Source organism: Apodemus sylvaticus, chromosome 19 (genome assembly GCF_947179515.1).
Source record: "Apodemus sylvaticus chromosome 19, mApoSyl1.1, whole genome shotgun sequence".
Lineage (NCBI taxonomy): Eukaryota > Metazoa > Chordata > Mammalia > Rodentia > Muridae > Apodemus > Apodemus sylvaticus.
In genome coordinates this window covers 10,509,548-10,533,948 of record NC_067490.1, presented here as the reverse complement: position 1 = coordinate 10,533,948, position 24,401 = coordinate 10,509,548, and the positions used below count along the sequence as shown (strand labels likewise).

The window sequence follows — 24,401 nt, the reverse complement described above, 5'->3', positions numbered from 1 at the left end:
GACACGCACAGCACACAACAGGCTAACATAACTCCCCCTCCCATAAACACACATCATACAAAACCAAGTACAAATGCACTTTCCACTTTTCACACGGTGTCTTTGACATTTACAATTCCCAGGTTTCTGAGATGGAAAGTTAAGGCAGGGGAAGGTATCTGGAGACACAGCTTCCTGAAACCCACTGGCATCTTCTGGCTTTTCCCAGCATATCGCTTGAGAATCATTGCTCACAGTGGGGAGACCCACCATCACCACAGACACTCACCCGGTCTTCATCATCATCATCTTCATCCAGACAGTGCACGGGGCTCACCCGGGGGGTCTGACGTACCTTCAGCTCCGAGATCATCCCCTAGACAGAGGCAGAAGATCACTAATTTGAAAATGAAATGTCCCTCAATGGATCTGGTGTTTGGATCCTCCGCTGCCGGCTGGTAGCACCAGTTAGGAAGGTTGTGGAGCCTTTAAGAGGCGGAGCCTCACCGAAGGAACTGGGTTCCTGGGAGACTGCCTTGACATTTTAAACACCTCCCCTACTTCCTGTCCCCTTTCTGCTTTGCTTCGGGACTGCAAAGTGACCAGCACCTCATGTCTCCACCAAGCTTTCCCTCCCAGGCTCCTCTGAAACTGCAAGCCAAAATAAACACTGGCCTCCCTCCTGTAAGTTATACCTTGTCATAAAAACAGGGAGAGACACTAAGACCCTGCGGCTCCGGAGGCGGGGCTCACACCGAGCCTCTGACTCATGCTGGCCCAGCCTAGCCTGAATTAATGAGGGAATCTCCCTAAGACTAAGGAGCAGGCTCTCCACCAGCTTTCAAGTTCTGGCAGTTTCTGGGCCAAACGTGGCCCCTCCCTCATGCTTGGTGCCTGGATCACTGGCCCTCGGGCAGGCTCCGGGGTCAGGCAGACTCCAGGGTCCGGGGTGTCAGTCTGAAGGTACTGTGAATGCTTCTCAACAGGGTATACTGGAGTTCATGCATACTTTCCCTGTGTTGCATTTTTACATTGACTGTATCCTGCTACTTGCTAATTTCAGTTTACTGAGTAGAGACGGCACTTCCTCAATTCCAAAATGACTTGCTCAACAAGAGCTCAAAGAGAGACCTCAGCCTTTTCAGTCTGCCTATGTGAAAACAATGCATTACGGACAGTAATGGTGGTCCTAACAAGACTGAAACCTGAATCTCATACCCATTTACACACATCACAAAATAACTTTTGGATGATCCCAGCCATTTGAAAAATGTAGCCATCCTAGCTTGGGAGCCCGTGCTATGGGTAGCAGGCGATGACTGGCCCAAGCTTGCTGACAGGTCTGGGGTCCCAAACTCAGATGCTTTCTGATCCTCAATCACACCTCCCTGTTCCCCAGGAACACGTGACAACTAACAATCCCACCTCCGTCCCCAGCTGGGTCCTGGTCTGTGGCTGCCTCTATCTCTCCTTATCTCAGTGTTCAGCTCAGTCTGGCTTTTCTGGGAAATAGTCTCCAATACCACACACGGGATCAAAGCCACTCTGGGCTAGGTCCATCCAACACCCCATGTCCCACAACTCTTCCCAGTATTGAAGACAGCCAAGCAAAGTCTGTGTGTGTGTGCACATGTGTGCATGTGTGCCAGCATAACTATCACACATCTAATACTTATGTGTACATACCTAAGTGCACACACCCATGTATATACACAGTTTGGCTTACTTATGGTAGGTGAAGGAGCTAGATGACTAGGAATCCAGGTAAGGGAGAGAGAGGTGGGCTTCAGGAGCCCTGCACCCCACAAACACTCTGACCTGGTCATTTCCAGCCAGAGCAAGGCCTTCACTAACCATGAGCAAGCATGTACACAAAGAGTGATAATTTCATGACAGCCAGGTGCATACTTGAGAGTCACAGCTGCAGCCACCCCGCAGGCCAGGTGCACACCTGGGAGTCGCAGCTGCAGCCACCCCGCAGGACCACACTGAAGCTGGTTTAGCTTCAAGACCTTAGATAGCATCCAAGCACCCTGTCACATTATCTCAGAAGCAGTACAGCGTTGTGGCAGGCCACATTCTCCCCACCTAACTGTGGAATATTCCAGAAGACCCATGGCAGGAATTACCAGTAGGCAAACGATTGATGACTCTGCCCCCATCAGCTAAGCTGTATGGAGACACCTGTTATCCACAGTTCTGTCCCTGTAATCCCACACCTGAGGTAGCAGGTAGCTGCACTGGAGGCTCTCCAGAGTCTCAGGTGCAGCCCAAGGACCAACGCTGGACTAGGTGCAGCATTTGGTGACATCTAGTGGCAATGTAACTCACCAGCAGCAGATGGAGGACTCGTTCTCAGTGACAAATGAGACAGGATATGGGGACTGTCACCTCCCAGGTGCTGCCCTCAGTACCTGGGATACATAGGTAACATGGAGGCCTGACACTAGCAGCCCTTGCTTAAACCGAACTAGTGAGACTACAGGTCTCTCTGCTTGCTCTCTACCCTTGCCTGCCTACCTCCTCACCCCTCAAGGTCACCACAGTTCAGCTTCCTCAGCACCTGAGAAGGTGCAGAAAAATCTCTACAAACCCCTCAGGCCAACAGAACCCATCTCAGGAAACCCAGGCCCTGGGTCACAAGAGAGGAGTCTCTGGGGAGGAGCAGCAGAAAGCCAAGCCCTGGCCTGTGTCAACCCCGTGGGCCTCAGTGGGACCCAGAAACAAGGCTTGACGCTTCAGGACCAACCCTGTGATAGTGGCGACTCTGGGACCCCTATCCCATAGGTTATGGTGATCTAAGGCGCAGGAAGTCTTTAGGTCAGGATAAACAGAACAGATATTTGTACTCCCAAAAGATTAGAGGGACAGTATCAAGCCAGCAAATCAAGAATAAACTGGTTGTATCTAGTCCAAGGGGATTCTGGGAGATCCAAACAGCCAGCACCAGGAAAGTCTGTTAAGTATATACCATTGTGGGAGAAGGAGTATGATTGTGCGTGCGTGCGTGTGTGCGTGCCTGTGCGTGCGCGTGAGTGAGTAGCACCCACAACCAGGAGCCCAGCACCAGTCAGGCACAGGCCTAGAGCACAGAGAGCAACGATTTACAGGTAGGGAGATGCATACTTCCTGCCTGGCAGCTTCCCAGGTCCACAGAGCATCTGGGAACAGAATGGATACCCAAGAATTCAGGTACCACGGTAACCGTTAAGAGCAGCCAGGGTCAGGAGGAATTGGGTTTAAATTAAATGTTAGAAAACTAGTCCCTAGGGGTAATACTGGTGCCAGGAGCATCTGGGATGATCTTGGCTAACGGACACACGGCATTCCACACAGACGGGCTCAGTGCGTGGACAGTGCCACACTGTCAAGGCTTTTCGGTGCCTGTGTCTGTGAAAGGCCTGAAGAGGGCAGAAAAGACTTGTGTCTGCACTGAGTTCCGCTTTGCATCCTGCCCGCCCTTGTGACTCTTCCGCCCCTGCCCGGTGTCCTCCCAACCTCAAATGGGGGAGATGACACTTGTACAAAAGCCCTAAGGCCCACTGCAAATATTTAACGGACTTGGACCCAAGAGTTATGCAATCTGGACCTTGGAAACTGCGGGGAGGACTGTCAACATTGACAGACGAGTGCCATGTGGAACTATTCCTACCACACTGACCTGTGGTGCTTTGGCCATGGGAAGTGACTAAAACTGGCCAGCATCAGGCACACACACTGTCTGGGCTCACCTGGACCTGCTACAGCAGGAACTGTATACCAGTCAGCAGAGGTCGTCAGGGGCTGAAGCCATGATGTGGGGCTATCGGCTGGTTTCGTGTCATACATTGTATCTGAGTTTCCCCATGGCCTTCAGGGTAGCCTCTCTGCCCCACCCCCTTTTCCCCAGCCTCAGAGTCATCAGACCTTTTCCTCCCTCACTTTTTCTACCTCACATGGCCAGCCCAGTTCCTGCAGCCCTGTGACCCAACCATGCCACCTGCTCTGGTGGCCAATGCCTCACAGCTCTGGTGACTCCAGCCACTGCCTTAATATTCATCCTCCCTCCCACACTACTGTGTGAGCCTCTGGCTTCAGGTCTTCCATCCCGTGACCAGGTCCTAATAGGCCACTTCATCACAGCCAGTCTCCTCTGGTCTCTTAACTTGCCAAGGAAGGAGACGGTGTGCATGCTGTAGCAATGTGCCCACCACAGGCTACTCCCGCTTCCGATGAATGGAAAAGATATTGGTGGAGATTTACAAGAGGGAACACTGAGAAGACCCACTGGAAAAGACTAAGAAGCACCCCAACTGAGGGGCGGAAAGGGAGTGCTCCATTGTCCCTTGAGCAGGATCAGAACTGCTGGCATCAGATTTTGATCTCTGCTGCCTACTCCTTACACGGGCAGGCCTGATATCATGAACTTGATGCCTGGGGCAACCTCATGGCTCCAGCGCACACATCATTTTTTTTTTTTTGGAGGGTGGGGGGTATTTTAAGACAGGGTTTCTCTTCATAGGCTTGGCTGTCCTGGAACTTGCTCTGTAGACCAGGCTGGCCTTGAACTCAGAGATCTGCCTGTCTGTGTGGTGGTTTGAAGATGCTTGGCCCAGAGAGTGGCACTATTAGGAGGTGTGTGGCCTTACTGGAGTAGGTGTGGCCTTGTTGGAGGAAGTATGTCCCTGTGGGTGTGGGCTTTGAGATCCTCCTCCTAGGTGCCTGGAAGACAGTCTCTTTCTGGGTGCTTCTGAATCAAGATATAGAACACCCAGCTCTTTCTAGATCACTATGTCTGCCTGGACACTGCTATACTTCCCACCATGGTGATACCATTCTGAACCTCTGAAACTGTAAGCCAGGCCCAATCAAATGTTGTCCTTATAAGAGTTGCCTTAGTCATGGAGTCTCTTCACAGCAATGGAAAGCCTAACTAAGACAGCCTGCCTCTCTCCTGAGTGCTGGGATCAAAGGTGTGTGCTGCCACGGCCACCCTGCTCATTAACTTTCATAGGAGAGCCATGGTTGCACTCTGAGGAAAATTCATAGCCTCGAGAGCTTTTAATGCTGAACTGTATTCTAAATGAAGGAAATGAACGCTGACCATGGGATGCTCACAGCTGAAGGAGCAACACAGGAAAGCCGTGCTTAGTAGGGTCTCTGGAGTCATAAACCCAAGGGGTTGCTGGAGTTGAAAGAGAACTTCAAAAGAAATCTTAAGCCAATGTACTGGCTGGTTTTGTGTGTCAACTTGACACAGGCTGGAGTTCTCACAGAGAAAGGAACCTCCCTTGAGGAAATGCCTCCATGAGATCCAGCTGTGGGACATTTTCCCAATTAGTGATCAAGGTGGGAGGGCCCATTGTGGGTGGTGCCATCCCTGGGCTGGTCATCCTGGGTTCTATAAGAAAGCAAGCTGAACAAGTCAGGGGAAGCAAGCCAGTAAGATGCATCCCTCCATGGCCTCCTGCCTCCTGACCTGCTTGTGTTCCAGTCCTGACTTCCTTTGGTGTTGAACAGCAATGTGGAAGTGTAAGCTGAATAAACCCTTTCCTCCCCAATTTGCTTCTTGGTTGTGATGTTTGTATAGGAATAGAAACCCTGACTAAGACAGCCAAGAAGATGGGGGAGCTCATAAGACATGCAGGGTGTTTCAGGGCTCAATGGGGAATACGGGCCCAGCATGTGGGAGGCACTGGGTTTAACCCTAGCATCCCACACAGAAGCAGAGGCATCTCTGGCAGGAGAATAAAGCCAGGAGGAATTTTAACGACAGGACACATAAAATAACAAGCATTATTGGATTAAAACACGGTCCAGTTGAAAGTGATGCTTTAAAGAGACTGAGAGCACAGACTGATGCTCATGCCCACACTCAAAGGGGCAGGTAGCACTCTGTGAGGACTGTCACCCAGCAAGGACCTGTCCTGGGAGGCTGGCGGCACAGCCAGGCTCTCCCTGGCAGTGTGTGGATGCAGGTGGGACTGAGCATCCTCAGTTGAGATGACTCAGAGGAAGCCGAGCTCTCCCTCCCCACCCATCTGGCTCCCTGATCTCTGGCTTTCCAGCTCCCTGGCTCGCAAAAGCTCTGGGCTAGCTTCCGTCACGTGGTGAACCACACAGCACAGTGACTCTTCCTCAAAGGCCTCAGTACCAAGTCTGCACACACCTTGTGCTAAATCCAACCATCTTCTACTCCCCCTTGCAGCACATTCTGCTGCCCTCAGATTTGAATCTATGCAAAAGATCCTGAGGCCTAGCACACAGGAGCAGGCAGGGTCAGACTGCTGAGGTCATCTGGGGAGGAGCCTATGATCTGCGCAGAACCAGCATGGGTCACATGTCCCTTAATGTGCTAAGTCTCCTTCCTTCTAAACGTTTTTCTTGTTTTGTTTTTGTTTGATTGTTTGATTGTTTGTTTGTTTGTTTGTTTGTTTTTTCTGAGACAGGGTTTCTCTGTGTAGCCCTGGCTGTCCTGGAACTCACTCTGTAGACCAGGCTGGCCTCAAACTCAGAATTCCACCTGCCTCTGCCTCCCAAGTACTGGAATTAAAGGTGTATGCCACCACTGCCCAGCCTAAAAGTTTTTCAAATGAAAGGTTGTGGGTGTTTTCTCCAGACCCAAATTAACCAAAGAAACATATTAAATGCCCTATTGTTGTTTATAAGTGCAAAGAAAAAATGGTGTAGTAATAATGGGAAATAAATAGGAATAAATAATAAATGGGAAATAAAATGTGTGTATACACAGCCAAGGATCAGTGTCTTTCAAATATAAAGAGTCTATATAAACCAATGGCTGGACTCCAACAACAACAACAACAAAAAAAAAAAACAACAACAACAACAATAACAACAAAAAACAGGACTGGTGAGATGGCTCAGCAATTAAGAGCACTGACTGCTTTCCCAAAAGGCCCTGAGTTCAATTCCCAGCAACCACATGGTGGCTCCCAGCCATCCGTAATGAGATCTGACGTCCTCTTCTGGTATGTCTAAAAGACCGCTACAGTGTACTCACATATAATAAATAAATCTTTGGGCCTGAGTGAGCAAGGTTAACCTGACTGAGCTGGGTTGACCAGAGTGAGCAGAGGTCCTAAATTCAATCCCCAGCAACCACATGAAGGCTCACAACCATAATTACAGCTACAGTGTACTCATATACATTAAAAAAAAAAAAACCCAAAGCAACAACAATAACAAACAAATAATAAAGACATTTTTAAAACAATGCAAAGTGTGCTTTCACAAACACACCAGGAAATGAAAATGCCCAAATACGGTTTTCTACATATCCAGCATGTAAGGCCTGACAGGACCCAGTCTGAGATGAGATCACGTCACACAGGGGGGAGCTGTGTCCCTTCATCAGCACCACCGGGTGTGAGGCTCTGCCCTCTGCAGCCTCAGGCTCACTGTTCCTTACCCAGCTCTGCTACGTTAGCCAGAGACACACAGGGCCTGAGGGGCCCGCCATGCCCCCGGGAAATGATGGGGACAGTGTGGCACAAATGTCCCACTCTGGAAATGATGACACTCCTTTCTCTGGTAATCGTGTTTGGAGATCAGAAGGGAAACACAAAGAGGCCCAGTCTGCTGCCAGAGTCCTGGTAGCTTTTGAACCCCGTGGGTTAAAAGTTCCTGCCGGAGGGCAGAAGGTCATCTTTGAGAGCTGTGGACGTGGGACTTAGCACAACTTACAACAGGAGGTCCTTGTCTGGGTCATAATTGAGTGTCTGTCCCCCAGGGACACGTCCTTCCTTACACACACAGGGACCCCTGTCTGGGTTGGGCAGGGGCGTCCCAGCTGCTGACGGCTGCTGTACTGAATTCAGGAGGCGTGAGTCAGTACCCACTTAGGGTCCCCACGCGCTTGTTCCCAGGAGGCTGGGATCCCAACAAGAAATGAACGCCCAGAAGTGAGGGACTTCGGCAGAACATGGGAGAGCGCCACAGGCCTGTCATAAAGTCTTCATTAAAATAATAGACAGCCAGGGCTGAGGCAGGAGGAGCAGTTGTGTGAAGTCCCTGTCCCTGTTGCCAGCAGAGTGCTTCCTCAACTGTGTGTGCAGCCAAAGAAAGACCCTACTCTGGCTAGCTTTAAATGAACAATTTTTCTTGTTGTTTTGAAACAGGATAGTCCAAGTGGACCTGGAACTCTAGCTCTTTCTCCCTGTCCAGGTGTACATCTCTACAACTGTCTCGTTAACTTTCTTCGCTAAATGCCTGAGTGCCCATCTTTCAGAAGGAATAGCTGAACCCTGACTAAACCCCATATTCTCCTCATCTTAAATTTGGTGCCCCCAGCGTTCCAAAGGCCCCAGCTCATGCCTGAGAAGGTGGTCTGGATCAACTCAAGAAGGGAGCCTGGGTAGAAATCGCCTCCAGCACCTCTCTTATAGACACTGGGGTCTCAGAGAATTCACACGAGCCCACCAGGATGCTTCAAGTCATCAAACAACAAAAACAGGGAGCAGATGCCACTCCACCCGCAAATGGGGAAGCCTGGGCTATTGCCTCAGGCTGCAGCATCAACTGGAGGAACCTGCTTTCTCTCATCTCTATTGGCCCCTCCTCCCCTGGATCAGCACACAGTAGGGCAACGCAGGTTACCTGGAACTTGTCAGGGTCTGCTGCACCAGCCTGGCCCACAAAGACGACAGAGTCACGCTCTAGCTCCAGACCCTGTGAAGACCGAGCAAATGGAACTCTCTGGAACTCCTCACAGTCTACGTAGAGAGCCACAGAGCCTCCATCCACACTGAGCGCGAAGTGTGTCCACTGGCCAACAAACGCGGGTAGGCGGAAGCTGGCTCCCGTCTGGGTCTGGCTGGCCCCAGGCTCCGTGTAGAGCAATGAGATGCTTTGCTGTCCATCTCGGACCTCTGAGAGCTTCACGCCTAGCGAGACCACCCCCTGGGCGGCATCTGTGATGGCAAACAGCACCCCCGCGGCCTCTGTGGCTGGCCGGACAAGAAACAGCAGCGAGAAGTCTCGGAAGTAGAGTTTAGAGAAGTGATAATGGGCCACCTGGCCACTGTTGGAGTCTGGTCCAAAGATGTAGGCCGGCCCGACGTGAGGGTCGTCGGTTTGTGAGATCTGCTGGGGCAGGGGGTCTCCAAGGAGCTGCGGCAGCCCCACCTCCTCAACAACATTTTCTGCAAAGAGAAGGACATCCAGTGAGGTGACTGCACAGGATTAGACCAGAACACAACGGCATCCTGGAAGATACGGGCCATAATGCCACTCCCCCCCACCACCACCACCATCACCCCCACCCCCATGAGATCAGAGGCCGAAGCAATCTCAAGATGGGCATGAAGAACTGGGGTGTGGAGTCTCCTACCCTCCAGACCCAGACTCTGCAGGAGAAGCACAGACGTGGAGTAAGACCTCTCTCTACTACAAAGCCAGAGGAGGCTGTGCACAGTACTTCCACTCTAGGAGTCAGCTAGGTGATAAATCGAACTTGGGAGATTCAAACAGCCAGGCTCCCAAAGTCAGCCGTCTCTGGTTTCATTCGATCATTATGCTTTCTACGTTGAGACCAAACCCTCGCTCTGGTTCTCTGCAAGCCCATCAAATGGAATGTTGCGGGGGGGGGGGGGGGGGGAGCAGGAAACTCTTCCTTGGCCATTTCTGCTCCCTGAAGCTTGCCTCTACACTGTGACACAGAAGAATCACGAGAAGGCTTGCAGCCACAACCCTATACAGACGCTCCCAGATTCACCGCTCCTCCAACGTGCTCCAGTGACCCAATTCACATACTGGTCTCAGTCCTTGCGCCATCTTGATTTGGCCACAGCTGTGCAAGCCAGCCCTTGTCTGTAGGCAAGGGCCATCAGACCCACTGAATACACTCACATGCCATTAGCATTACAAAGCCTGAGAGGAGGGGCTGGGGGGGGTAGGGGTGGGGGGGCAAGGTTTGCCATCAAGAGCTCTTCAAGGAAGGAGCTGCTGGAGGCGGGCAAGCCAGGGAAGCGTGTGCATGCGCAAGAGCACCATGCCTCAGGTCAGGCTCCCACAGTGGGACTGGGCTGACCAGGCTCTACAGATTACGAGGTGGGAAACCCCGAACCCCCAACTTCACAGGATAAGCTAAGTCAACGAGCCCCTTGAAACCAGAAGAGCGGCCATCGAACACATCCCCCAGGCCTTATGTGCCACGTGGACAGCCAGACCTGCCTCGAGGGTCTCCCCAAAGCCTCACCCTGTCACGGGTCCCCTAATCCCTTAATGCTGACCAGACATGGTGTTTGCTGCATGCAGAATGGACCCGGCTTGGTCGGGGCATGGCTTGCAAGGACCGAGTGTCTGCAGCCTTCCAGAAGAAAGCAGGGAAGACCAGCAGGCCATCCCTGGGCAATCGTTCATCCAACACTGTCACAGCTGTTACCGTGTTCCCTTCTCACCAGAAATGCTAGGACACTGCGGCAGGCACTGAAGTTTAGAAAAGCCAAGTCAGGCATGATGCCTGCGCGCTGGAGATGTGGCCACTTCCAGCCATTCTATTCCTCCTTCTGGACAGCAAAAATCCCCAGCGCTGCATTAGCACAGCACTCGGGACTCTGCAGCTGCTGGCTTCCTGGGCTGGAAGGCACCACTGTGTTACGGGATGACCCCTGGGTCCTGCAGCCAGCTCTTCCCAAGTCCTTCCATTATCCTTTCCATGAAATTCTTTTTTGGCTCTGTTGAGAGGAGCTGCCACATGCCAGGGCCATAAGATCACTGGCTCTGTTCTCTGGTTACAGCAGTGGTGAGCAGCGGCGCGGCAAGGGGTGGGGGTGGGGGTGCGGGAGAGGGGGGCAGAGGGGGCGGGGCAGCCCTGGCTGCCTATGCCAGGAAGCTCATTCCCCCCATAAGAAGCAAGGTCTGTGCAATGCTCTATAATCTCAAGAGGGCTACTGCAGGAGACTGGCCCTGATGCAAGCTAAGGCCTGTCTAGTTACTCACCTGAACTCAGATCTAGGAAAGGGAGCCCTACGTGGTTAAAGCCCACCTTCCCTAAAGTGAGTTGGTGTAGTTGTGAAAGCCTGTATTTTAACACGCACACACCCTTTTAGCTCCATGCAGAACCAACTGTACTCAGCATACCCCCACCCCCACCCCGCAATGAGCACAGTCAAGGCTTGACTCTGGAGGGACCAGCAGCAAGAATGTTTGGTGCTCCCAACTGACTGTGCCAGGCTCCTGATGGCACAGTACAGGAGCCCCTGACAGCCTCCCTCCCTGGACTACAGCCAAACCATTCCCTTCACAGGCAACCTTGCCAAGCAGGGCCTGGTTGGAGAACTTCGAGGGCAGATAGTACAGCCATTTGGCAAGGGCTAGCCTTCGGCATGGGCTCAGTAATGGCAAATGTCATGAGAAAAATGACCTGTTAACAGGGACCCTGGCAGCCCCAGGGCAAGAGGGCACACTCCCTCACTGAATATCTCTAAGCAAGGAGACATCCCGTCCCTCAGCAAGGCTCCTGGCCAATCCTGGTGTCTGCTTACCCTGGAGAAAGCCCTCCAACTAGGCCAGTATACTGGGCTGCTCAGGGATGGTGCTTCTGACATCCAGGGCCCCACAGCTTGCCAACTGGCTTTCCTAGGGACGTAGCCTGGGGACTGTACATCAATCCCTGGGCTAACCACCGGCTTTTCCCACACACTCTTGGAGCTACCGAGTGTAGGGCTCCGGATGGGACAGCCGGTCTTTGCTCTCCCTGGCCTCCAAATCTTGTAGAAATCAAGCTGTGGCAGCCCTACCCCAGAGCCTAGGCCTGAGTTCAGTTGGATGTGCATTTGGTGCTCCCAGACCCCAGGTAGATGTCAACCTATCAGTGATCTCCCAGGCCAGACAGAGGGAAACATTTTTGAGATACCCAACCGCCAACCAAGCAACTCCTGTGGAACCTTCTAGAGAAACTGGTGTTTAAACCAAACATTTCCCTTGAGTCAGAGGGAAATATGGCAGCCCCTCCCTGCTTCTAACTTCTGGGGTCTCTTCAGATACAAACACAAGCAGCATCTGTGTGGGGACCTTCTACGCTGGACCCAATGGTTATCTAGTACATAGCAGCAGAATCCAGGGGACAAGTCCAAGCAGCATTAAGACGGTCTAAACTGCTGTGGAAAAGGCTGGAGAGCTATGTGAACTAAGAAGTTAGAGTGGAGAATTTTATCACATCCGCCTAGGCCGGGCTCCGCTGAGCTGTGGAAGATGAGCCGCACCAGACTCATGGTGGAATGAGGCCCTGGAGGGGAGTTTCCTGAAGCCCTGAATGGAGCCATTTAGAGATGTTCAGAGTCAGAGTCCTCACAGAACTGAGACACTCTAAACCAATCCAGAACAGAGAAAAGGCTACATACATACATTCATACATACATACCATAAAATAAGTGGACAGTTTGAGTTCCGGAAGACCGGCAATATGTTTATACTTGCAAAGCTTCCGGTGGAAGACAGACTTGAGTTGGCCCAGAAAGAAAGGGTAGAGGGGAAACCCAACAGCCCAGCAAAGAAAAGAATCTGGCAAAAACTACAGAGAAAGGCTGAGGGGGTGTCAGCAGGCAACAGTTACAAGATGAGCACTGAAACCACACCAGGAATGAGGCGTATGGGAGTTCGAGCTGAAGCCGTCATTCTTCAAGGGCTGCCCAGCTGCGTACTTGTGTATCTGGGTATGTATTGAGGTGTGTATGCTGCGCTAGGTACACACAGCAAAGCAGGTGTTTCTTTTTTTTTTTTTTCTTTTCTATTTTTTTCTTTTTTGTTTCTCTGTGTAGCCCTGGCTGTCCTGGAACTCACTCTGTAGGCCAGGCTGGCCTCGAACTCAGAAATCTGCCCGCCTCTGCCTCCCAAGGGCTGGGATTAAAGGCGTGGACCACCACTGCCCAGCTAAGGCAAGTGTTTCTTAAGGCCACCCCCTAAACACTTTTTCTGTTCAACTTGAAAGAGTTACAACCTCAGGGTGATGGGCGGTCCCTTCATGAGCCTCAAAGGCGTTGCGCTCCCTAATGCTACTTTGTAACCCAGTAGCAATTAGAGTGTGCACAATGTATTAGAAGAAAAACACATAGAACAAAACATCCCCAGAAACAGCATTGCACCCTGCCTGAATGACAAAAACTGACTCCGGGTGACATGCTAACCCACACCCAAACCCCTACACGGTCAGCATTATTCAAAAGTGGCTGGGGGGGGGTATTTTCTGACCAGGAGGAGGTGCTCAGATGTGATCCCGCTTTGAAGAGGAAGGTCCTGGGTTTTGAGGATGGGGCAGGGCCTGGGCAGGGTTATCCCAGGAATCCAGATCAGGACCTATGTAAGGCACTAGACCAGTGTTTAGTATGCACAGGCAGAAAACCAATGCACCAGAGGGTAAACCGCCCATTAAAGCAAGAAGCACTGAACCTAAAGGTGAATAGGCAAAGTTATGCCATGGTGTTAAAGAAAATGCCAGAAGCATACAACCACGGGAAAGAAAGGCGGAGTGGCTCTCTGGGAGACATGGGAGATATGTTAGAGGAGCTTTCACATATACTTTGAGGCCATTCATGCAATCAATTTTGTTGTCCCCGTGTATACACGTCCACCGACCTCAGTGACCAGAATAATGGTCTCTAAAGATGTCTATTACAATGGATGCTATCTCACCCTACATAGGAACACTCCAATGGGCTGCATATTTTGAGATGAGGATGAGTTCGATATATTTGCATATTCATGAGATTGAGCCAGCTATATTTACATATTCATGAAGGTTGTTACTCCAGGCTAGAGAGGTTCATGCTCAGGTAGGGAGGCTGAGTCCTGAGCCAGAGATGGCTACTACAGGAGCTCCTTGCCAGGCTAGCCACTGATATAACCTGCACTAACAGTGCCTTAAGATTTGTGGTTTTAGAAGAAAAAACAATGTTTCAAAGTGAGGACTCTGAAAAAATGGCAGGGCAGAGAGAACCCGGAATGGCCTCTTTGGAACAGTCCAGCATGCTGCAACGGCCATCAAATATGTAATGCTGGAAATCCGGCATCTAGGTAGGGCCTGCTCCCTGCTGCCTTCCCTGTAAAGGAATCAAAGAGCCCAGCAGCTGTGAAACTTTTTCCTCAGAGAGCTCCAAAAAGGGATCCTTCCCACTCCTGCCTGGAGGGCCTGACGCCTTCAGAGTCCATCTCGTACTGGTGTTTTTAGACCAGTCTGTCCATGGCATGAATAACTCTTCTAATAGACTCCTTACCGCTAACAGTTGGTGTCAGTGCCCCCTTGATCCCGCCACACCAGAATGTGTCCTCCACTGTGAAATCAAAGGACAGGCAGGGATTGGAAGTCTCATGAACACAAGAAGAGTCAAAGACCCTCAGAAAGGAAGAGGCAGGCTGGGCAGTGGTGGCACACGCCTGTAATCCCAGCACTCTGGGAGGCAGAGGCAGGCGGATTTCTGAGTTCGAGGCCAGTCTGGTCTACAGAGTGAGTTCCAGTACAGCCAGGGCTACACAGCCCTGTTGTTGTCTCGAAAAAACAACAACAAAAAAAGTGGGGGTGGGAAAAGGCACAGCTAATCATAAAAACAGTGCTGCTGTAGGAACACCTGGCTAGGTCACAGGTTTTTGTTTGCTACACGATTTAAATGTATTCAAAGGATGATTAGATTGTTTTTGTTTTTGGCTGGGTAAAAACACATAAAGAAGGAGCTGGGTTTAGTGGAGTGTGCCTTTAATCCTAACCCTTGGGAGGCAGAGGCAGGTGGATCTCTGTGAGTTCAAGGCCAGCCTGGTGTACAAAATGAGTTCCAGGGCAGACAGTGCTGTTGCAAAGAGAGACCCTGTTTTGAGGTGGAGGGTCGGGGAAGGGTTGCTAAGGGATCTCAACAAAAGGCAGAGAGAGAGAAGCACATTTGAATACCACTGAAGTTAAGCTAGTGAGTATCCAAATTAGAAAGTAGAGCTTGAGGATGACAAATCTAATTATATAGATACATGGTAACTACACACACACACACACACACACAAATATACATAAAATTACATATACATAAAAATATGCATAAAAAAGAAAATTAAAAGGGAATTTAAACATTTCATTACAAAAATCAACTAAAGAGGTGAGAGAGAGATGGCTCAGGGGTTAAGAGCACTCACTGGTTGCTCTTTGTAGAGGACCCAGGGGGTCTTTGTGGATTTAGTTTCCAGTACCCACAAGGCAGCTGTCACAACTGTCCATGACTTCAGTTCCAGGGGACTCAGAGCCCTCTTCTGGCCTTTGCAGGCTCCAGACACACATACAGTGTACATACATACATTTAAGAGAAACACACACTCATACACATAAAATAAAAACAAGTCATCTCAACAGAGAGTTGAGGTGGGGAGCGGAGGGCTTAGATACAAACTGTATTAACAGCAGGGACAGAGGTCCTCAGAGCAGCTATTACAATAAATGTAAATGGACTAAATGTCAATCTAAAGTCAAGAGATTGGGGCTCAGCAAGTTAAGGTGTCTGCTTGTGGTCCCAGGAAAGAACTGATCCTCTAAATTTTCCTCTAATTTCTCATATAATCCAGGGTATAGGCACACACATACTTGAAAACACAAACACACACACATACACATACACACACACACACACACACACACACACACACAAATATTTAAAAATTTAGAGACTGGTGAAGTAATTTAAGAAACTATAATCACATGTTCTCTACATGAAATGCTTTCTATCCAAACAGGCTGACATCGAGAGGACAGCCTACACAGAGAGGATGCTGGGTAATAGTAGACAGAGAGGATCCTGGGTAGCTGTAATATTAGACAGAACAAAATTTTAAACCCATGTGTTACAAGAGGCACAGGGACAGAAAGGAATCAGTACAGGAGGAATCAGTGACAGAAAAAGACCAGCAACATACATGAAGCAAACTGACAGAACAAGGAAGAGACAGAAAGTTCTACAGCAGCAGCCAGGGACTCCAGCACCCTCTCACTGAAGGGCAGAATATCCAGACTAAAAATGAGGAAGGACTCCCCGGATCCGTAGGCATGCACAGAGCATTGCTAGCTACAGTGGTGTCCAAGTTCCTCTCTGATGCAGATGCAACATTTCCAAGATAGACAGACAAATGTTAGGCCACAGAAGAACATCAACAGATATGACACATACTCTCCAGCCACGTTGGGATCAAGTTAGACATTAAAAACAAATAAAAGTGGAATAATTACAGATTTGTGGAAATTACACTTCACAGTCCTAAAACAACCAGGAAATACAAAACTCAAGGCAGAAATAAGAAAATAAACACTTAGAAACAACAAAAAGTCAAGTGTGTTGACGTAAAAACTGGTGGGGCAGCTAAAGAAAATCTTTGAGATGGGAAATCTATAGCTATAAATACTCATTAATAGACAGTGGTCTCAAATAACCATATTACATGCAGAATTAGGAAAAGGGCAGTGTGGGGGGCGGAATCCAGAGCAAACAGAAGGAGAAAAATAAGGAAGAATGAAACAAAAATAATCAATAAAGCAACAGACGGGAAAACACATGGGGGAAAAATCAATGAAAGCAAAGTCAACTCTTTGGAAAGATAAACATAACTGGTGAACCTTGTAAAGCCAACCAAGACAAAAACATGGGGAGACTCATGACCGAGGTCAGGAGAGCAGGGTCCTGACTACAGGAACGGAACGCTGTGACAGAGCCCGAGAAAACCACGGGAAGAGACTGATTTCTAGATATTCAAAAGCTACAGAGGAAACCAAACATTTGTTTGTAAAAAACAAAACAAACAAACAAACCCTGCTTTTGAGAACTCTTTAAAAAACATTTAAAGAAATTACATCGATTCTTCTCAAATGTATCCCAAAATACTGAGGGGAGAAAATGTTCTATCTCATTCTATAAGGCCAGTATTATCAAAAGCCAGATAAAGATGCTATATAAAAAAGGAGAAGGAGGAGGAGGAGGAGGAGGAGGAGGAGGAGGAGGAGGAGGAGGAGGAGGAGGAGGAGGAGGAGGAAGAGAAGAAGAAAAGGCAGGCAGGCAAGTAGGCAGGTTGGAAAGGAAGTTGAGGAAGTTGTCAGTATAGACACCCAAAGAATCTGCAACAAGTTTCTTAGAACTGTAAGCAGTCTGGATAGAAATGAAACTACTCTAAAGAGACTTTTATGTCTCTCACTCTGACTACAGATTGTTGAAACAATGTGGCCCAAAGAAATGAGAATTCCCACCCCAGGAATGTCATGCTGGGAGAAGAAAAAGGTACACGTCAGAGTGAGAACTTGTCTCCTGGAAAGGACCGCCGTAAACCACCCTAACATCTTTGAGACCACCTTACAAGACAAGACTAAGACCCAGTGGATGGTGGTCCAGTGATTGCAGGACCACATCCTGACCAGGGCTGCTTAGATGCATGCCCCTGGCCCTCTATTGAAACTCTCTTCTCACATCAGGACCTGAAGACAGACTCACTCGATCTCTTCCTCCCTTGTCCCAATGTAACCAATAAATGCATCTTTCCGGACTTTCCACTTCTAATTTAGTTTGTTTTTTTAAGTTGTCTCATCAAGGATGGGTGGCTGGAGTATAACAGGCGCACAGGTTGTGACACACACACACACACACACACACACCAATTTACTAACAGAACAAAGAAATGAACTCAGCAAACCAACAAGATAACACATCTGTCAACAGAGCAATCGCTGTTTATCTACTGCAACACTCAGTCTGTAAAAAAAAGTTCAATGCGATTTCCACATAGAGTAACACCAAGAAGAATAAAATGCTTAGGACCTAACGGAGCCAAGAAGGGGAAAGTCTTGTACAGTGAAAGTCATTAAAAAATGCAGAAAGAAATTAAAGACATCAATGACAGGCCTCCCACGCTCACCGTGCCTCCAAAGCAACCCAAGACAGAGCAACTTATAACAGAATCGGATTTCTCACAGTACTAGGTGCTGAGTCCAAAACCAAGGTATTTTTGAGAGCTAGTCCCCATGCTAAGATGGCACCATCTCACTGTGTCCTCACACAGTAGAAGCAAAGGGGTAGAGAACCTTCATGAGGGTGTGAAACTCATTCAGGAAACCACAGCCTACAGTCACCTCTAAAAGGCCATAACCCTCAGCAGCATTAGATCTGGAGGAGACACATTCAAACTACAACCATTATAAAAGCCACCCAAGGTGACCTACAGGCTATACATGATCCCTATCAAAACCCCAATGGCAGTTTTGATTTGGTTTGGTTTTGGGCAGCATGGGGGAATTAAACCCAGAATGCCACCCATGTGGAGAAATGTTCTAGCACAGAACCACCGCTTCAGTCTTCCCAATGATAGTTTTTGTAAAACATAAAAAAGCCATCCAGAAGTTCATGCCAAATCTCAAAGAAGCCAAAGGAATCGTGACAGACTAAAGCTGGCGGACTCACAATTTCTGGTTTTAAAACTTCCTCCAAAGCTACAGTCACCAACTGTGGTGATTTGAATATGCTTGGCCCAGGGGTGGTACTATCAGGAGGTGTGGCCTTGTTAGAGAAACTGTGTCACTATAGGGGTGGACTTTGAAATCCTCCTCCTAGCTGCCTGGAGGACAGTCTTCTGGCTGCCTTCAGATCAAGACAGAACTCTCAGCTCCTCCAGCACCATGCCTGCCTGGATGCTGCCATGCTCCCACCATGATAACAGACTGAACCTCTGAACTTGTAAGCCAGCCCTAGTTAAATATTGTCCTTTATAAGAGTTGCCTTGGTCATGGTATTTCTTTACAGCAATAAACACAAACTAAGATACCAATACTGTCTCTGGTATAAGGACAGATATATGGACCCAGTATGGTGTTGCATTATCTGTAATATCCTGTAACCAGCACTGGAAAGGCCCAATCAGTATCTCTTAAGTCACGCAAGATCCCATCTCCAAAACGAAACAAAACAAAACAAAGCAAAAAACAGAAAACAACAGAAAGACAGACCAATGAGATAGAATAAAGAACCTAGAAATAAACTATCACATATATGACCAAATGATTATTTCTTCCAAAGTCACAGGCTTTAATGTTGTCAGGTCCTTACACTGTGTATTAGTCAGGGTTCTCTAGAGTCACAGAATTTTTGGATAGTCTCTATATAGTAGGGAAATGTGTCGATGATGTACAGTCTATAGTCCAACTCCCCAACAATGGTCAGCAGCATTTGCAAATGGATGTCCAAGGATCTAGCAGTTGTTCAGTCTCACAAGGCAAGCAGGCAAAGGAGAGAGAGAGAGAGAGAATCTTCCTTCTTGCAATGTCCTTCTGCAGGTCTCCAGCAGAAGGTGTGGCCAGATTAAAGCGTGTGCCACCACGCCTGGATCTGGGACTTGCTTCATCCCAGATGACCTTGAACTCTGAGATCTCCCCGTCTTAACTGTCTAGGATTCTAGAGGCATAGCCACTATGCCTCAAGATCTCCATGCCGAGATCCAGGTCAGACACTTATATCTCCCACCCTCCAGATTAGGATCACAGGTGAGCTTCCCAATTCTAGATTGAAGTTCATTCCGGATATAGTCAAGTTGACAACCAGGAATAGCCATTACACTCTGTGTGTGTGTGTGTGTGTGTGTGTGTGTGTGTGTGTGTGTGTGTGTGTGAGTGTGTATTTGTGTGTATATACATACATATACATAATATATGTATATATATCATGTGTATAATATATTATATACACTATATATATAATATATGTGTATATGTATTTGTACCTGTACACACATGCACCCCACAGTTGGGTTTGAAATGGATTGAATCCATCCCTATTCTAAATCCCATGCCTCCTCTACGTTGTGGTGCTCACCTTGTCATCCCCACAGCATCCTGGCTACAGAGCTCACACACTGTCGATCAGAGGCACCATCTGGAGCCTCCAAACTGAACCAAAAAGAAAAGGCACCCTCAGCTGGCCGCTTCCTGACTACGGGTGTCCTGACCATGGGTGCAACGTCTGCTGCCTCTCACCCCTGCTGCCTTGCCCACCCCCCACCATGGTAGACTACATCCTCAGACTGAGCCGGAACACACGCTTCCTCTCTCGAGCTGCTTCCCTCGGGTTGTCACAGCAACATGAGAGCCATCATCATCATACTTGGTACCCAGAACGCAGGAGAAAAGGTCACACTCGACAACGGAACAACCGGACTCCAAAGTGAACTGACAACATGAGAGACAGGAGGGAGGGATTGGGGCACTGGAGAGCATTAACAGAAATGGAGGTTCAGCTTGGGGATACGGGAGTTCTAGGGGTAGATGGTGGGTGGTAGCCGACAGCACTAACCTGTACATGGGGCAGCAGTCATGGGGCATACTTTATGTTAAGTATATATTTTATCATTTTTTGGGGGGGGTGGATTTGGTTTTTTTTCAAGACATGGTTTCTCTGTATATTCCTGGCTGTCCTGGAACTCACTCTGTAGACCAGGCTGGCCTTGAACTCAGAAATCCGCCTGCCTCTGCCTCCCAGAGTGCTGGGATTACAGGCGTGCGCCACCACTGCCCGGCATATTTTATCATCTTAAAAATATATTCCCCAAGGCAGAAGGACAGACAGGTCATCTGCCAATGGGATCCTGCTATCAAGGAGCCAGTCTTTAGACTCACTTGGAAACTCTACTGGCCCCGGAGATGTCAAGTATCTTCTCCCAAAGCCTTGACAAGGACAGAACCACAACACACTGTCCCCACCTGCCTGAGCCTGCGCAGTGGGACCAGGTCCACTCTGCTGGATCCTACCTCAGTTGCCCCCATAGGGAAGCAGACATTGTGGTTCGAATGTGCCATGTGCCCCACGGGCTCCTGGGTAGAAGGCATGGTTCCTGCATGGTGTTGCTCCTGAGAGGTGACTAGATCGTGGGGTTAACCCAGGAATGGATGGAAGGTTTGCTGAAGGCCTGCCTCTGAAGACTACTGACTCAGTCAGGGTTTCTATCCCTGCACAAACACCATGACCAAGAAGCAAGTTGGGGAGAAAAGGGTTTATTCAGCCTACACTTCCACATCGCTGTTCATCACCAAAGGAAGTCAGGACTGGAACTCAAGCAGGTCAGGAAGCAGGAGCTGATGCAGAGGCCATGGAGGGATGTTTCTTACTGGTTTGCTTCCCCTGGCTTGCTAAGCCTGCTCTCTTATAGAACCCAAGACCACCAGCCCGGGGATGGCACCACCCACAAGGGGCCCTGCCCCCTCGATCACTAATTGAGAAAATGCCCCACAGCTGGATCTCATGGAGGCATTTCCCCAACTGAAGCTCCTTTCTCTGTGATAACTCCAGCCTGTGTCAAGTTGACACACAAACCCAGCCAGCACAGCTACCCTGTCCCTGGTCCCTTGCTCTCGCTCCTGTGGGATGAACAGTTTTTCTCGGCCTATACCCTTGACTGTGCCTCACCACAGGCCACATGCAGTGCGGACACATATGGGCCAAAAGTGAAAATGACGCTTTCCTCCCCTAATCTGTTTAACAGGCAGTGGGCATGGTGACCAAAAGCTACCACCATAGGTGAGCCCTACAGACAACGACGCTGACATTTCACTGCTGACAGGACAGCCAAGAACGTGCCTGCATCCTCCACCAGAAAGGAAGAAGAGATGGCCCACAGGCTGGGAGGGAAGGCCAGTCCCCAGAGCTGATGCAGAATTCACGCAGTCCAATGACAAAGCGAGCAACCGGATGTTAAAATGGGCACAAGACCCGAGCAGGCATTCCTGAGACAACACAACAGTCTGCAGCACAAACCTGGTCCGGATCGCAGGTCACCACCGGAGATGCAAATGAAATCCACAGCGGGACACACCGTGTCACATCTGTTAGGCATGAAGCAACAGGTGGTGGAGAAAAAGGAGGAACCCTTTACACGGCTGGCGGGGATGGAATCTAGGTCAGCCACCAGGGGAAACAGGGAGAAGCTGGGGGGGCATAGAGAGGGAGGGAGGGGGAGGAGGAGGAGAGACAGAGTGGGAGAGAGAGGGAGAGACAGACATACAGAGACAGAGACAGACAGGGAGGGAGGAGGAAGAGAGACAGAGACAGACAGACAGGGAGGGAGAGGGAGGGAAAGACAGACAGAGACAGACAGGGAGAGAGGGAGGCAGAAGAAGAAGAGGGAGAAGAAAGACAGAAAGACAGACAGAAAGGGAGAGAGGAGAGACAGATAGACAGACAGGGAGGAGGGAGAAGGAAAAGAGACAGAGACAGACAGACAGGGAGACAGAGACAGACAGACACAGACAGACAGAAAGATAGGGAGGGAAGGAAGAGACAGACAGGGAGAAAGGGAGAGAGGCAGAGAGACAGACAGACAGTCAGAGACAGAAAGAGAAAGACAGGGGGGGGACAGACAGACAGAGACAAAGACAGACAGAGAAAGGAAGAAAGAGAAAGACAGGAAAAGGAGAGAGAGAAAGGAAGAGAGAAAGAGATAGAAACAGAGAGATACAGAGAGACAGACAGGGAGAGAGAAAGACAGAGAGAGTCAGAGAGACGGAGAGGAGAGGAGAGGAGAGGAGAGGAGAGGAGAGGAGAGGAGAGGGGAGGGGAGGGGAGGGGAGGGGAGAGGATGGGAGACGGGAGGGGAGGGGAGGGGAGGGGAGGGGAGGGGAGGAGAGGAGAGGAGAGGAGAGGAGAGGGGAGGGGAGGGGAGGGGAGGGGAGGGGAGGGGAGGGGAGGGGAGGGGAGGAGAGGAGAGGAGAGGAGAGGAGAGGAGAGGAGAGGAGAGGAGAGGAAATCTAAATAAAACCACTATGTTCAGCGGAAGTCAAAGGAACTAAGGTTAGGCTGTGGAAGACACACCTGTACCCCAGCTGCTGCAATGTGCTCACAGCAGCCGAGACCCAGAGGCCCCGTGGGTGTTCACAGACATGAGAAAGAGAAGATGCTGTACCCACAAAGCAATACTGACCACGAAGGAACTCCTGTCCTGTGCCAACAGAGTGACCTGGTGGACACTGCGCTAAGTGATACAAGCTGTGCACAGAATAGACATCACGTGACCTCTATCACAGGTCGCCTCTAACAACCTGTGCAGTATGCAGTGCACAAAGGGGGAGGGGGTTGGCTGGTGGCAAAGTAGGGAGCCATTAATCCAAGGCCAAGAGCTCCAGGCTGGCAGCAGGAGGTGCTGCCATCTTAGTATGTAACGGATGACCACAGATGGCAATGTATAGTACCTGCAGACTGCTCAGAGAGGGTCAGTATGTGTGGATCAGTGGTAGAGAACCTGCTTGGTATGTGTGAGGCCCTAGGTTCTATCTCCAGTAAAATACACACACCACTCATGCGTGTGCTCTCTCTCTCTCTCTCTCTCTCTCTCTCTCTCTCTCTCTCACACACACACACACACACACACACACACCATGCACACACTCAGAGAGTAGCTTTTAAGTGTAACCCTGACAAAAGACAGATAACTTCAGCTGTCAGTGTTACACAGAGTATATCTGCCTATGAAGCCATTGCATCATGCGCTCTAGATCCTTGCATATTCGTGAGTTCCTGCAGACTCTCCCCAGGCTCCTACAGCTCACCTGAGCCCTAAGCCTGGGTGCCCCAGAGTCGGCTGAGTGTCAGATCTGGTGTGCTTGGGAGGAAGGGAATGTCTGTGGGCAGCTCAGCCAGCACCATGCACACAATATTTATCCGAGGGTTGCCAGGAGTAAGAGATAAGCATTCGGGTATTTTTCCATGGAAGGGGTCTTGTCTCCTGGGATCCAAGTTAAACAGAAACTCGGGTTAACTGAAGCGTCCTAAGGAACAGCCACAGTTTGGAGTCTCTCATTTGATTAAAGAGCCAGATATGAGCTAAGGCAAGACCACAGCAGAGACCCCCACCGTGTCCCCTGCCCCCCTCCCCTGACAGCTCTTCAAATGCTCCATGGTCCACGGTCCACAAGGCTCAGAGGTTCAGTTACACTCTGTGACTCTTGGTTGCACTGAATACGCTGCAGATGCAGGATTTGGGGCTCCACAGTCCTTGCTTTCTCCCAAGAGCCATCAGGCTCCCTGGGAAATTGTATCTGCCTCTGTTGTTATTCGAGGGATAGGCAAGGCTCTGAGATGTGGACATGTGAGAATACGGCCAAATGTCCGATCGATGCAGCCCTTGACCCAAGCTCTGTCATTCTCAGATCCCACTGAGATACCTAAAGGGCTCGCTACAGGCCGCAGCAGGCCCAACGGTATCAGTGAGGGCAGAGAGTCGAGGATCACGGGTACGGTTACCCCTGAACCCCGAGACAATGCTTACTTACTTTCTGCCCCCAAGGGGCAAGCCCATATACATAAGGCCCAGCTACATGCTGACCGAGGGTGCTTGTCAGAGACGCAGCCATGTCAGGGAGTTCCCATGGCGTGACCTCCCAACTATCACCTCACATACCGACTGAATGCTGTAATGTTTCCCCTGACACCTTGGCACCA

At 49.8% G+C, this 24,401-nt stretch overlaps 1 protein-coding gene across 6 annotated transcripts in view; it reads right to left on the bottom strand.

The window, feature by feature from the left end:
* Positions 1–24,401, bottom strand: part of Col18a1 (collagen type XVIII alpha 1 chain) — a 113,283-nt gene that overhangs the window by 33,614 nt on the left and 55,268 nt on the right. For 5 of the 6 annotated variants that reach the window (XM_052163224.1, XM_052163225.1, XM_052163221.1 and 2 more), the window contains 2 exons: positions 8,575–9,119; positions 269–355 (listed from right to left, as the gene is read on the bottom strand). In XM_052163224.1, the coding sequence (XP_052019184.1) occupies positions 269–355; positions 8,575–9,119 (632 nt within the window). Of the gene's footprint in view, positions 1–268; positions 356–8,574; positions 9,120–21,722; positions 21,798–24,401 lie in introns of those variants that run through there. The other variant, XM_052163226.1, reaches the window with a different exon arrangement.